Below are 15,897 nucleotides of genomic sequence, written 5' to 3'. Positions count from 1 at the left end.
TCCTCGGCTCAGTGTGCAGGGAAGGTCCAAAAGGCAAACAGAACGTTAAGGAATGATTCGGAGAGGGATGGACACTAAAACAGAGCATGTCCTCATGCCTCTGTATAGGCTGATGGTGCGGCCACAGCTTGAGTACCGGGTGCAGTGCTGTCTCCCCATTTCCAAAAAGGTAGAGCAGATCTAGAAAAGATACAAAAATAATAAAGGGGATGGAACAGCTCCCATACGAAGAAAGGCTGACCAGATTAGGAGAAGAAATGGCTGATGGGGGATATGATAGAGGTTTACAAAACCATGAGTGATAAGGAACAGTTAAATAGGGAAGGGTTATTTACTCTTCCAGACAGTACTAGGTGTAAGGATACTCCGTGAAATGTGGCAGATCTAAAACCCATTTAAGAAATTATGTTTTCAGTCAAAGTATACTTCAGTTGTGGCATTGGATGCCAGTGGATGTGCTCACAGGCTCAAGACCAGTAGCAAGGCCGAGTTTAAAAAAGCTTTGGAGAAGTTATTGGAGGACCATTAACCAGACAGACCTGGGGAGCAGAACACCCAGCTCAGGGATTGAGGGTCTATAGGGACATGCACAGCATTGCCACTGGGCCCGGCCTAAAAACGTGTGCTGCTCAGTCCGGGCCCTGTGGATTTTTAGCTGTGCAGGGAGGGGTAGGGGAAGGACGGGGCACTGTTAACTTTATTCGCTGCATTTTCATTTCAGCTCAGTAACGAAGCAAGAAGAAACTTTTCTGTAAAGATGGAAAAAAAAAATGGACTGCAGGATTATGCTGATATCGTAACCTCTCGTCCCTGGCAATGGACTCAGAAAGACCCCATGACACACTATTTTTACAAGAGGCTTTATTATTTGTGCTGATCACCAGGATACAGTTGTATAAAGTGAAACTCCTCCTTGTAACCCATTTCATAGCTGACGCTGATCACCCTCTCCTCTGTTTTGGGCCAAGCCATTCTCCGCCCCTGGTCATGAAAAGACTTCTCAATTTTTCTGATTATTAAACAACGCTAATCGGCCTGTGAATGATTCCATTCTTCACTTGCCCCCTCTCCTTTAAAAAAAGATCCTTACTGTCTTTCAGTTCCTATCTTGTTTTGTAAGTTTATTTAAAAAAACAAAAAAGTCTTCAAGTACCCTGCAAAAAAAAGGCCAAACTCCTGGAAATTCAGAAAAGACATGGCAATTTTTGAGTATCGCTTCCTCAGTCAAAATTGAGAAGCATCTCTTGTAAGGGGCGCCCTTCTGTACTGATTTCTTTTTTCCTAGTACCTGCGATGTAGTTACTAACAGGGAGCACCTACTCTTCCCTGAGCAGAAGGTTCTAACTCCTCCATGGTATGGGCAGCCAGTTTTGGAGGCCATCTTAATGGTCGACCCGACACAGGACATGTAGCCACTGGCGTGTGGTGGTGTCAGTAACTGCTCGCTGGGGATATGAATGGGCTTCCAGTCATCTTAGATTTGGAATGCCACCCCCGAGGAAGGCTGGCATGGTATTATCTTCAGTCGTCCCTAGCGGTGCCAGGAGGTTTTGTAACACAGCTCATGAGGGTGCCCTCGCAGTTTGGGTCACTGACCTGGTTTCTGCAGCCTCAGCCTCCGGCTCTCCTTAGGTAAGTGGCGGGCTCACTGGGATGCCAAGCCATAGCCTCTGAGGCTTTTCTGCTCTCCCTTCTTGTTGGTCTTCTGGGACGCACTTTAATGAGCCAAAGAGAGGAAGACTCGCCATGAATGCTTTAAGAACTGGGGTTAAGGACTTTTATCCACTTTGATCTGAAGTCCCTCAGAACGGGGGATAGTCTCTGTCCATCATGCAAATTCTCGAGCGGTACAGAAATATTCTCCCTTCTTGTTCCCTTGCCCTTTCCTAATTTACAGCTGTGACAGGGACACTGTGCCAGTCTTCCTACTTCTATAGAAGTCCTATAGGAAACAGTCTATAGGAAATAATCTGCTTTGTGAAAATCTTTTGAAAGTAATGGCAGATAAGTGGTGCACCAAATGTTTGCATTATTAAAAGACACTCCTATGGTGACAACAGCAGGACATGTGCATGAAATTTCAAGTTCATGGCAAGTCTTCATACGAACTCAGCATCATGGGCTTCAAGCTCTAGAATAAACAGTAGCCAATAATACCCATTCCCAATCTATAGCAGATATGACCAGTATCAACGAATGTGCATTAACTGTGTTTCTTTAAAAGAACAGCTTCACCCAGCAAATACAGATTCCAACTTTGATGCCATAATACAAAACTGTTACCCATGGGAAGGCTCTACAGCGGGGGCGGCCATCTTCAGTCCTTGAGAAACAGAAAACAGGCCAGGTTTTCTACAATGAATATGCATGAGAGAGATCTGCATGCACTGCCTCCAGAGTTGGCCACCCCTACTCTACTGACTTTCAGCAGGGCAACAGCTTCTCGGAACTCCATCCAAGCAATCATTTTCCTGCTGTCTGACTCGGTGGCAGCCCAGATTATTCCAGCTAAAAGCTACAGATTAAAATGTCCTATGGCTGAATTCTGTACGTATAAAAGTTAGATTTAGTGGGTGGCCTGGAGGCAGAGCTGTGGTCAGGTCTTCCATTCCCCGGGCTGGGCAGGGGATGCTGCAGAGGCAGCATTCACAACCCCTGAGGGATGTATGGAGGGGGGCAGGGTTTAGTCATTGCTCAAAGGTGACACCTACTGGCCACACATACTGGGCTCTGGAAGAAGCTGTGGTCCCTGGCCAAGGAAAGTCACTGCAATGGCTGGGCTACTTGGAAGGGAGATTTGGTGGGGAGAATTTACAAAAATATGGGAAAACCCCGCGTAGTTGCGAATAAAGACTCAGCACCGTAGATCAACAGAGGATGGTTCTAATTGAGCTGGAAGGAGGAGCAGGAAAGCGCTAGGTCTATGCATAACACTAGCAATAAAAAGGTTTCTAGGAGCCTGGCTTGTCTTTAGATGAAGGGGCATGGAGCCTGGGTCGTGAGGGTGCCATTAAAACTGTCGGGTCCAAGCTGAATGCGGTCTCTATCCTTCAAGCCTCTGCTGCCTGTGAGGATAACAATGAGGTCAGCATTCAAAAACATCCAAATCTTAATTGCTTTCTTTTTCCTGAAGACAGCAGGGATGGGCTGGAACTGCCAGGAGTGTGCGCATACATGGAAGCAAGGAGTGATTCTAGGCCTCAGGCCTCTCTAGTAATTGCTATCCTATTGCTAGACAGGTAGAAAGATATACTTTAATATATTCTATTGTGCTTGTATACAGAATACAAAAGCTTGTTTATATGCAAAGGAATACTTGGGGAAGCAGGGATTGGAACATACTGATGTCAGAATTGCTCTCTGGTTGGCAACAACCATCCTTCAAGTCTCTTGTTATCCAGCTTACCCGTCAACCACCCCCTTTCAACCAGTCTAGTCTGATTGTATGTCCTTCTACTCTGTCATTAGTGCGTGCTCTGCACATATGACATGTTTAGGCCTTTCCTGCTTGGTCAACGTGGATCTTATTTGTTGGCTTGAAGCTGCAAAATCAAAACCTTCATCACCTTCTGGATCAATGGGATGGGATAGAGACGGCTATGACACCGGGGAGGGGGAGGGATGGAAAAACTGGGATTCCTTTCTTTTCCGAACCAGCAACAGCAAGACCTGCTCAAACATTAGCCTGGACCCTTCAAAATAGCCCAACAGGACACACAAGCATTCCCCACAATCTATCCAAAAACTAATAGCTCATAAGCATGGACTCTGCTAGATGCAAGGAGCCTCCTCTCAACTTTCCTCTTCATGCGACTCAGTTTCACTTGGGTCTGCAACGCACATTCTCATTCTGAACTCACCGGACCCCATGTTTGATCGTTTGCTAATGCGCTGTGGCTCTGATGGAGCTTTGGAATTCAACCTCAGCACAGATGGCCTCAGGCACTGCAGATACCGGAACGATGCATAATTAAGCATGGTGTGGGATGAGTAAAAAGATCCTCACGCAGCTGGATCATATTAAAAGAGATTTCAGAGACCAAAACTGTCGATTTGCGACCTATGCCTTTTAATACTCAGTGAAATCCTGGTGTTGTGACTTGGTGAAAAACTAAGTGGAAAAGTCACGGCATATGCATCACCCCATCACATGATGGAGATCAGTCCTATAAGGGCTGTTCCTTGATTCATGTTAGATGGTTTATGAGGTGCATATGTTGTTCATAAGGCCAACATAGGATCACTGTACTATGGATAGGTAAAAACAGCATTGACAGACAACTCTCAGAAGGTGACGGTCCATTTGGCTTTGCCCTTCTAAGCTGCTGGACAGACATTCTGCTCATCCCTATCCTTAAAACATTACAAAACACTCTCTTGAATGCATGCATTGTGTTGTGTTTGTATCATTGTTTCTCTGATGGACTACTATGAAGGACCACCACTTTGAAAACATTGTGTGCCCCCCGACCCCTAACATTTACCATTTACATATTCAAGCTTCATTGCTTGCCTGCTGATTCCGCCAGACCCCACTAGTTTGTCTAACAAGGTCCGTGTGAATGAAAGGGTTAAAGGTGTGCCTGCCGGAAGGGAGCAGATGTTGTACATCTTCTGGGGCCAACCATAACTTGCTTCTTTCACATTGGTCATTTGACCCCGAATCCTGGACTAGGGCTGAGTCATTTTGGTCTTCCAGGGCTTTGCATGCAATCGATCTCACGCTTATTCGTAAGGGATTATCCTGAAAACCTGAAAGGTTAGCAGCCCTTGAGGACCATAATTGCCCACCCCTGTCCTAGACTGATGGTACCCAGTGGGCAACATCTACCTGAACTTTCAAATGAACCAAACAGAAAACATTTTTGACATCAGGTTCCTACTGATTTTCAGAAGAGGTAGCTCATTTACTTTGGCTTTGGCACTTGAAAAGCTATTGGGTGCATGAATACGCACCTGGTGTAAATGAATGTTTAAAAATAAAGAAAGGAAGGAATGATCTCCAATCATTTCACCATTTAAGAAAACAAAAAAGTGACATTTTATAAATGTGTCCTGAATTCTCTGGGTGCTAAAGCAAAAATAAATATACCTGCTTCAAAATACAAGGAATTAGCTTCAACCATTTTCAAAATAATACATCGATTGTATACAATTTCTCGTTTGCTTGCTGGTGCAAAGAAAGATTGCTTGAAATGTGTAAAGATTACAAAAATTCAGCTGTCCCGAGGGAAAAATACTTTGGTTTGTCTTCCTTCTAATCGCTATCGCTCTTTTCCGCTAAAACGGCATCTGTGTCCTCCATGACCTCCAGCATTGCGTTCCCATCAGGACTCTCTCCTCTCATGAGCTCCGTATTCTCACCCTCCTCTCCTCCAACTTCTACCATCTCCGTAGCCTGCACTTCCACCTCGCCTTCTCTTATCTTCTTCACATAGAAAGTGAATGGGGGCACCTTGTAGACTGCGGTCTTGGACCTGGCGTAGATGGGATGGTCTGGGGTGAAGGATTTCTTCAGCTTCTCCCGAGAAGTCTTCATCTTCTCTCTCCTTTCTGCAGTCACTATTTTTGTGCCCAGCTTATTCATCCTCTTTTCAATGTTGTGCCGGGTTTTCTCTATGTTCTGCTTGGTTTTCTCCAGGTTCTCTTTGGTTTTCACTTTGGTCTTCTCCATTTTCTCCTTGGAGAAGGCCTTCTTGAAATCATCCACCCTCCTCAGGCCACTGCGCTTGATGCGCGCCGCCTTTGACTCCTCGATGATCTCTTCTATCTCCACCTCCTCATCTGAGGACAGCTGGATCTGTTCCTCTTCCACATGCTCCTCTTCCACATTGGCATCGCCTTCTTCCTCGTGCTTTTCTGTGTCTTTCAAGGATTTGCTAACACTCAGCTTTGAGGGAAGCTTCACCTCATCCTGAAAGACAACAAAATACGATGGTCAGTGTAAATGAGCATGCCATGCAGGTCATGAAGCAAGGTGATCAAAATCATTTTCACTTACAATTTCTAATGTTGCATATATTCTACCCTCATTTCCTTCCCTCGATGAAGCTGAGCTCATTTGTGCTATGCCTGCCAGTAGGTCAACGATGTTGCAGTTATAAAAACATAGAATAGGATGTCAGCCTAGGACCCATCTAGTTTGCCCATCCATCATGTCCCTTACTACTGCTTACCACTTATAGCACTACTCGATGTACACAGCACTGTACAAAAAACATATAAAAGACCATCCCTTTTCAGTAGAGTTTACAATCTAATCAAGACAAACATACAGGGCAAAAAAGACTTTATGAATTTCTATTGTTAAGAAAATGGTTAAAATCAATAAGGCTGTGAGTGCAATAAATTATTTATTTATTTATTTATTTATTTATTTAAGTGTTTTTATATACCGGGATACGTTGGGAACATCATCTCAGTTTACAGGTAACTCAAAACAGCAAGGAGTTTTACAGAGAGCAAGTAATAATCAGGAGTTAAGTTAGACATTATGTTCCACTTGGGCCAGCCCAACACCGCACACTTACTATTCAGTCCAAATGATTGAGAAGAGCCATTTGAGTGACTGATGGCAGTTTCATGAGGAGGGCCCACTCTAATTTCACTTTGCTGAGAAACATAGAGTTGTAGTTGATGTATTGGATCCTAGAGAAAATTAGGATCTTTTTTTTTTTTACTTTGACTCTGCAGTTCCCTCCTGTGGGCCTCCAGGGCTGGGATCTTTGTGCCATTTCTCCCTCTTTTGTGTCCCTCCCCTGTAAACATCCCCAGTCCTGTCACTGCATCAACAGTCCTTGGCTGAGGACCAAGCATTAGGGCTCCTCCCAGAGGTCTACAATCATTGGCTCTGCATCCGGTCGCCCTTTAGATACGACCATGATTCCCTCCACCCATCCCCGGCCCCTACGAGGGCTGTCTGTGCAGCCCCAGCTGTCCTGGGGAGCAGAAGACCTCAGCTGGGAGTCAAAATCTAGGTCCTTTGCATGGCAGTACATGGCACTGCCACTGAATCATTGGGTTGGTCCAGAACTGTAAATTGTGTAAGATGTGATACCTTTTCTCGGACCAACATAAAGATGTAATGAGCTTTCCCAAGGCACAGGGGCCCCTTCCTTGGATTTGGATTCAATTACTCGCCATTCCAAACCCGAGCTCGAGGTGTTACAAATGGCTACAATAGGTATTTCCCTGCCCTAGAAGCTGTCCCATCTAAGCTTGATGTTGAGATGCTAATCGAGAAAAGTATTCTTTTGTTTAAACTTTACTACTTGATTACACGCCATTGGAATTTTAAATATGCATTAGGCAAGCAACACTCAGGTGCAAAAGGGGCACCTACAACAATGCTGTTTCAGGTAAGTTTATATAACTAGATGCCCCATGGCTTACGCTAGGTTGGGCTTCAGGTCCCCAAGATCAAGCGTGGAGCTCTGAGGTAGAATCAGAAATTGTCAGGAACAGACGACTTACAAAACAAATAAGGTAACAGACAGGGGATGAGCAGACACTGGATCTGCCCCAGGTAATACAAACCTAGAATTTCTTATCCAAATATGTGAGTCACTGTTCTTACTGTCCTCAGCAGGTTTTGGCTGCTTTTATTTTCCACCAGTTAACTATTTAATGCCTAGATCTCAGCACATGAAATGTGGCATGCCTCCCACCTCTCAGTATCTGAATTCAAGAAAGCATGAGAGAAGCACAGGGAATCTCTGAGGGAGTGGTAGGGATTGTAGAGCTGAGCATTTGGCGTGAATAGGCACTGGATAGGCCGTATGATCTTTTTCTGCCGCCATGTTTCTACATACAGCCTGATTTATTAAGAGTTTATTTTCTTTGTGCCTATGGGATAAATCTTGATGCGCCCAGAGCCCACAAGATTGTTTGGATGTGCCAATACCTCATGCTTTGTCCCTCTTGCATTTTAGCTAAAAGATTTTCTTAACCTCCATAGTCAGTGTAAATGCACATGTCCTATCGTCAGTTTTTATGTTTAAAATATATATACATACCTGGGAACTCTCCGGATTTGGCCCGGAGACTCTGGAATTCTAAAAGAATTACCGGGTCTCCGGGCCAATACCGGAAATCTCCGGGTGCTGCAGCAAAACCCATCTGTTTGGACCCGGAAAGAAGAAAGGAACGTCACTGGTCTTGCGCGGCTGAAAAAGGAAGGAGGCACTCGACAGTGATTTCTACCATCTCCGGACCTTTTTAACTCTTAACTTCGATTCCTCGTGACACCACCTGCTCCTGTGTCCAGCCACTTGCCCGCCCCATCCTGTTTGCCTTGGCCAATCGACATTGTGATTTCCTGCCCGTGCATCAACCGAGGAGTAAGAAACAGGCAGCGTCCACTTCTGCAGCACAGGAGGAGAAGGCAGAGGCTGCTGCTGCTCCAGGAGCCCAAGTCAGAGTCTGCTGTTGCTAGTGCGTTTTGAAAGGGGGGGGGGGGGAGAGAGAGAGAATGAATGAGCAGGTCTGAGAGAGTGAGTGAGTGTGTATATGTGTGGGAAGAAGAGATCTGAGAGTGTATGTAGGTGAGTAGGAGAGAGCTGAGTGCAAGTGAGCATGGGTGTGAAAGTGAGTGGGCATGGTGTATGGAAGAGGGAGAGATGTGAGTGAGTGTGTATTGGTGGGAGAATGGCAGAAGTAAAGGTGTAAATGGACATGTGAGAATGGGAGAGAATGAGCAGTGACAGTAAGTGTGAACATGTGAGAGTGTTTATGAGAGCAAATTTGTGAGCATCTGGTCCCACTGTGCAGTTGCCCCCCCCCCCCCCCCCGCAAATCCATGGGAATCTCAGGGTGACTGGAAGTCAAAAGTTCCCAGGTATGTATATATATATATAAATATATATTTGCAATGAAGGAAAACCCAAGGCAAGTTCAGCCTGCCCTTGATGACCTGGAGTCAGTTGGTAACACAATTGCTTAGGTTGCCAATGAATTTCTGTTGTGATTTAGGGTTTGTTGAGGTTTTGGGGGGAGAGGCAGGGGAGGGAGCTGAGATGATGTACAGAGGAGCAACCAAGGATAGCCCTAAAAACATAGATGGGACTAGGGACTGCAGAAATTGGGGTCTCCACTAGTGTGAAGCAATGAGTGGAATCTGTGAATTCTTGGGTCAGATTTGTTTCTCTTCTGGAGTACAGAACTGGTACAAAATTGGCACAGATGTAGTAGGCCTTTGTTAATCAGAGAGCAGATTCCAGTACTTTGCGCATCATGGGTCAGTCTAGTGGTTAAGCAGTGGGCCAAGAAGCGGGAAACCAGGGTTCAAATTCTGCTGATGTTCCTTGGGCAAAGTCACTTCTCTCCTTAGATTATAAGCCCTCTGGAGGCAGGGGAAATACCTGCATGGACAAGTCAATCGGCTCCTGGTAATAGGAGTCTCTCCCTACCATGACAGCTACCAGGGCTGAAGAATGGCTGAGTAGTTGCCCAAAGAACTTAACCAAAAATCTTTAGGTGGCAATTTGGTAACAGGCTGCATAATTTAGACAGCAAAATCCGCATATAAGTTACACCAGTTTTTAAAGGAAAAATCCACTATTATATCCACAGAAGTCCCTTTGAAATGTACCCTCCCGATGACTAGAAGGTGACTTTGACAGCTTCTGAAGCAGTGCCATGGCTACAGATTGTAAAATGTAGCCCAAAGCTAGTTGACAGCCCATTTGTACCCATCCATCCAGCACCCACTGACAATGAGCTATTCTGTTCAGCCTTTGTTCTCCATGCAGATGACATCTCAGGGCATTAGCCATTGGCCATCATCTGATGATATCACAAGCGGAAGCACACAGGGCAGCTGGACTAGTCCACTTTTACTGAGCCAGTAGCCCTCCACGTAGGAAAGTGCTTCAAATGAAAAAAAACCAACCCCAAATACTTCTTATCTTCAAGGAGCTGGCCCACAAGTCACCTCTTGGAAGTCCGTACACCCTCCTCAAGGTGCAAGATTGCAGCCTTCAGATCTCTGCTGCAGCACACAAGTCCACTGTGTGACTTTTCATGCACAGTTCACGTGCGTATGACTGTGTGGCAAAGGGGAAGATGGAGCAGTCCTGCACCTCACACACACGGGTCGCGACAAAAGACACATTTTGAATTGTGAAATGAGATACTGTACATTCCACTCCCCGCCCCCCACTCCTCCCGAGAGCATCACACCCCCAGCGTGCAGGACCTCACATCTCATAGGATGTCTGCAGCCTTTTGTAAAAGTCACAGCTGAGTCACACAGCACAAGCTGAGGTGGGTGGGGTGTGTATGTGAGGGGAAATATCTTAATCTTCCAATCAAGGGAACTTTTTTTGGGGTGGTGACATAGAGAAATAGAATATTCTGGCCATAGGAGCCCAAGAACACTGCAGATTTCTCTGAATGATGCAGTCAAGACAAACTTCTGTAAAAGCTCCAGCGACCACAAACCCTGAAGCCCTCATCTCAAAGTCACGTTCCGCTCAACCTGCTGAGTCATCACGGGGACAGATTTTTTTTTTTTTAATGTGTGATTTTTAAAAAAAAAAGTTAGAATGGAAAGGTTCTGAAGTAAAGAGACAGGGGATCACCAAAGCTTCTGGAGCTTAATAAATCACCTCAAGGATTCGGAGAGCTATATGAAAATAAATCTAAAATTTTCCCAAATTCGTTTGGCTTCCGGTTACATCATATCTGTGTACATATAATTCTTAAAACTTACATTTCCGACGTCTTGTTCCCTTGTGTAACTCCGTGCATCTGTCGGACGGCACATCAAAAACACTATGTGCTATTTCAATGTTACAAGGACCAATAACCCGAGGAAGACGGGATCGTCGAAATACTGGCAGTGTCGGGCAGACGGCTCCACTTTCGTGGTAAAAGATGTATCCAACATGAGATGATGGCATCCTACATTAAGACTAGATAAGTGAACGGAATCATCAGCATACGCGATTTAGGGTGACATTGTAGGAGAGAGCTATTTATAGAGAATTTTATTATGACAAAAAGAGATGGTTAAAAAAGACTCACATCACAATAATATGATTTGATTGGGACACTATTGATTAAAAAATTATTAAAAAAAATATCACGTTAATTACAAATTAAAAAAGGTAATTCCAATAGTGAGACTATTACCAATATATGGTTTAGTCCATTGAAGAACTACCGGACATCAGTGTACATAAAGTTTTATAGTCCCCTGTGGGCTTATAAGGTGTTGATTTAAGAGAGGACTTATAGGGTCGTGTTGTGTTTGGTTTCATCCAGTCTGCCCTGTTCTCTCCCTCTTTGGTTTTTGTGTCACTTTGGGCAGATGGACATAGATTCTCGTTTGTATATCAATACCAGCTCCTCCTTCCCATGACCTATGAACCTGCTCCTACCACTGTCCTTTCTCTCTCTGGTCCCAATCCCATTTAAATCCCATTACAGTGCTGGCATTGTCGCTTTCTTTTTTTTCTTTGTCTACAAGTCCCATACTTAATCCAGGCCCTCTCCTATATCATTATCACCAAGCTTTGTAATAAGCCAAACAAGCCACTAAAACTAGCGAGGCCGTAGTCCGAAGCATCCGACCATCCTGTCCCACTGCCTCAGGCTTCTTGCCTTGTGTTCTTTCCCTCTTTGACCCTTCACAGTTTCACAGGACCGAGCAAACACTCCAGCCCCTTGCCTCAGGTCTTCTGTTACCCGCCCCTAGCTGCCCTTCTCACTGCACTCGGTGTCTGTACCAAGTCTGCCTGAGTCCTGGTACAGTGCCTTGGTTTCCACCACCTCTGCCGAGATGTTACTTCCAGGCATCTACCCCCCCCCTCCCCCCCCCACTCCCAGTAAAGGATTCTCTTGTGTTTCCTCTGAGCCTTCCTCCCTGCCACGTCAGATTGTGACCCCCCTTTTTCTGTGGAACATGTCACCGTCTTCTCTCGGGCTCCTGTCGCAGGCCTTGTACCGTTTTGCCGGCCCTCCTCAGAGCTGCTCCCATCCTCTCGATGTCCCTACAAAGGTCCGGCCTGCAGAGCTGAGCAGTGCTGGAGGTGGGGGTCTCGCTAGTGAGCGGCACAAGGGCCAGGCCACTTCCTTTTCCCCGCTGCTGCCACCTCTCCTTAAGCAGCCGGGCAGGCACACTGTCCCAGTCGTTTACTTACATTGGTCACCTGAGATGATGCCTCCTAAGCTCTCTTCTTGTTTAACAGTTTCTAGTTCTTGTCTTTATAATTAATATATGGCTAAGAGATTTTTGTGTCCCAAACGCAGGATTTTACTTTTTTTTAATTTTTTAGCGCTAAAGCTCCTTTCCAAACCCTAGAGCATTTTTAACAATTTTCTGGAGTCTACTTTCATTTCTTCCCCCCTCTCCTGGCATGTCTGCTCCATTACAGATTTTTGGATCACCTGCAAACAAACATAATTCTCCCCTCAAGCTCCTCAGCATTGTCGGTAATTAAGATACTGAAAGGAACTGAGCCCTGGAGGTACCCAGCTTGTCATTTTCTCTTCAGACTCCCATTTACCACCACTTTCCATCCAGCCGCTCAATCATTTCCTCACCCAATTTACCACGGTCTGTCCTGTTCCCGTGCCACCCAGCTAGCTGACCAAGTCTGTAATGATTTCACATGTATCAGTCTCCTTTTCTGCCTCAGGTCCGTGGCCTACCCAGTCTTCTGCCATTTACAGAAACCTTAGGCAAGTTCTTTTGCTCGGCATTTACAGAAAATTGTGGAAGGCAATGGACCTCAGGCAGAAAATTGCATTGAAAAAAAACCCAAAAAAACAACTTTTAAAGAAAATAAGGACTAATTAAGAAAAAACCTGCCATCTTCAGGCTAAGAGAGAATTTGGGAACTTTTACAAACTGGTTTAAGGATGCAGCATTCTGAGCAAGTGAAAGAGCATCCCCTGGTGCAGCCGTGCGGAAATGCCCACAATAGCTGAATAAGAAAAGAACGGTTACTCAGGTTTGTAGTCTACTCTTCAGTGTCGTCTTCTGCCACCTGCTGGTTGCCTTCTGAAACGCAGAGCAGGCACAAATGTTCCCCTTGTTCTTAGCAAGGGAAGTGCTTCTTCCACAGATCAGTACATTCAGACAAACTATATATAGCACAGTAACAAGGTAGATGCTGGTAGGTAAGGCCCCATTTGGTACAAACCTGACCGCCTTTACTGTTCTAGCAGTTCTTGTGCATGGAACGATCTCGTGACTGCCAACATTTGAAATCTCCTGAGGGGGAAATTTGGTGAAGAGTTAAGAGATTTTTAAGTCCCATGGAAATCCATTGGAATTTTTTTTTTTTTTTAGGATGGGAGACAATGGAAAACTGATAATGATTTGGCCAGAGACGGCTGGTGGCAGGGAGGGCCTGCTTTGCGTGCAGCTGCCAATGCGGCAACGTCACAGCAGGAATTTGCTTCCACATGAACACACGGCTGGAGATCATTTCAATGGGATATATCAGTCAGGACCAGGGTAATGGGAGGGCTCCAGGGGGCATCAGCGACAGGCTGCGCCAGTCCTGGTTATGCTACCCTCTTCCCCTCCCAGTCAACGGACATGCAGCTCAGTATCTCGAGCAGGGACTACGCATCCATAGACGGATTTGTTAATGCCAGCACTGGCTCGGCTTGTCGCTGATGGCCATCAGGACAACCTTTCTCCTTGACAGGAATGTCAGAAGGGTCCTGGGCGCCCAGGGGAACGCCGGCTACAACACCACATCAAAAGAGCACAAAATCCTTCACAACTCACAAAACACTTAAAGGCACAAAGGAGGCGATCACTATGTGGAAAAATGTACACAATCAAATCACTGGCCAGACTCCTCACGTATATATAGTCACCCAAAAACAACCAACGAGGAAAATGTATTAATATCCTAACTAATGGGAAGTTTGTATCAGAAAAAGTGGTGCTCTATGCTGAATAATCCACAGGCTCTTGCCCGCCATGGGCTTCAACCAGTATCATATATTGGAGCGCTCCGTTCACGTCACATACCACTTCCATATCGATCAACTTCAGTTTATTACTGTCTAAAAAAAACTATTATCTAAAAGGTTTTTCACTATACTTAGCTTCTATCTTTTTAAGATCAAACCAATTCCTTTTCTATGCTCCACAGTTTTTTAGTTTTTTAGACTGAGTAATAAACTGAAGTTGATGGATATGGGAGTGGTATGTGACGTGAATGGAGCGCTCCAATATATGATACTGGTTGAAGCCCATGGCGGGCAAGAGCCTGTGGATTATTCAGCATAGAGCACAACTTTTTCTGATACTAACTTCCCATTAGTTAGGATATTATTATAGTTTCCTCGTTGGTTGTTTGTTTTTGGGTTTTTTTGTGAAAAATTGTACACAAACAGATATCACAACCTTTCCCCCAAAGTGGTATCAGAATGTTGTGTGTGCTGAAATTAAAATCTGTCCTCTTACGTCTGCTAGTGGGCCTTGGACAGAATCGTTAACAGCACCAGAAATCAAAAGGAACTTGAAACGACATTTTGAAATGCTTAGGAGATGGAGCATTCTTGTCAGAAGTAGTAAGGTTGGAGTTTTTAAAATCTTTATTGTTTGAAAGGGCTTGATTTCTGGTAATTTTTTTATTTTTGCAGTTGACCCCCCTGAAGGAGATTGTAGGCTGTTGAAACATCGTGATGTCGGGCTAGCGAGTCGCAGATTAAGCTACAGCTGTTCTTTTAGACTGCAAAGGAAAAGAAGTAAACATTTTGTCTTTGGCAAATAAAGTTCGTTTTGAGAGTGGGCTTTAAATAAGGTGTGAAACTGATTTGATTTGCGGAGCTGTTGGGATCGGATTCCGTCTAAAGCCCATTACAGTAGATTTTAATTTCAGCCCATACAACACTCTGATATCTTTATAGTTAGTGATATAGGCGGGAATGCACATTCATGGGGGACGAATGGGATGGGCTCCTATTCACCCTTGAGCTCATTATAAAGGGACCACCATGTAAATTCAAAATTTTCCTCCTGAAATGGAAATTTTTCAAACGCCTCAGACAAAACTCAGCACTGAGGGTGGGGCTCTCTCCCTCTCATCTAGGGCTTGCCTTGCTCATTCACTAGTCTCCCTCTACTTCAAACTACAGATCCGCTCTTCAGCCAGGTCTGCGTGATCAGGACCCCCTAAAAATACCTTCCTCATGCCGCCGCGTAATAGCTTTTTGGCAAAACTAAAATGGGCCAGCTGCGGGGTGTGTCCTGCAGGGGGCGCAGATGTGCTGCTCCCACTTCATAGGGAGCCGGGCCTGGCCTGCAGCTGCTCTCACGTTGTTAACAACCTAACAGCTGCACTCCGCACACAGGCAGCCCGGGAATAGGCTGGTTGGGTTCCTAAAATGCATGGCATGAGGCTGGCAGAGCATTATATTTACATGTGCATCCAGTCCTGTTCCATCAGACATTTGGGAGTGGTTTAAATGTAACAAGTACACTTCTGAATGTTGATCAGCTCAGACCTACAACTCCATGCCTGCACTGGGGGCAAAACCAGGACTAAATTAACCTGTCCATTGAGACATGGAATTGTTGGCACAAGAACCTTAAAAATATGGACACAAGTCTCTTTTTAACCTTTGGGGTCTGGCTGTCTCTCTCTATTTATTATACAGGCTTGAGGACTGGTACACATGTCTGTCACTGATGTTCCAGTAGAGCAGGGGTTTAGCCCATGCTATCTTGTTCACAACCTGCAGACTTTGCTAATAGTGGGGCTGATGTAATAAGCTGAGAGTTTGTGCAGAAATTCAGTGCACAATTTCTTAATGCACATGCTAAAAAATTGTAACTCCCAATGCAGTGAGCTAATGGTATGCTAATGCATGGGAAGTTAAAAAATGCTCACAAACCAGAAAATATGTGGAAAGAAAATGCTGCGGGGC

General features: G+C 45.1%; 1 protein-coding gene across 1 annotated transcript in view; it reads right to left on the bottom strand.

The window, feature by feature from the left end:
• Window positions 1-846: 846 nt before the first annotated feature.
• LOC115082364 (caveolae-associated protein 1-like) overlaps window positions 847-15,897 on the bottom strand; it is a 51,354-nt gene continuing 36,303 nt past the window's right edge. Inside the window, exon 2 of the mRNA XM_029586598.1 lies at window positions 847-5,914. Within this exon, the coding sequence (XP_029442458.1) occupies window positions 5,258-5,914 (657 nt within the window). The 3' untranslated portion in view covers window positions 847-5,257. The remainder of the gene's footprint in view (window positions 5,915-15,897) is intronic.

This window comes from Rhinatrema bivittatum, unplaced genomic scaffold, assembly GCF_901001135.1.
Source record: "Rhinatrema bivittatum unplaced genomic scaffold, aRhiBiv1.1, whole genome shotgun sequence".
In the NCBI taxonomy this organism is placed as follows: Eukaryota; Metazoa; Chordata; class Amphibia; order Gymnophiona; family Rhinatrematidae; genus Rhinatrema; species Rhinatrema bivittatum.
Note: the sequence above shows the minus strand (reverse complement) of the source record. Positions and strands in the feature narration are given on the sequence as shown.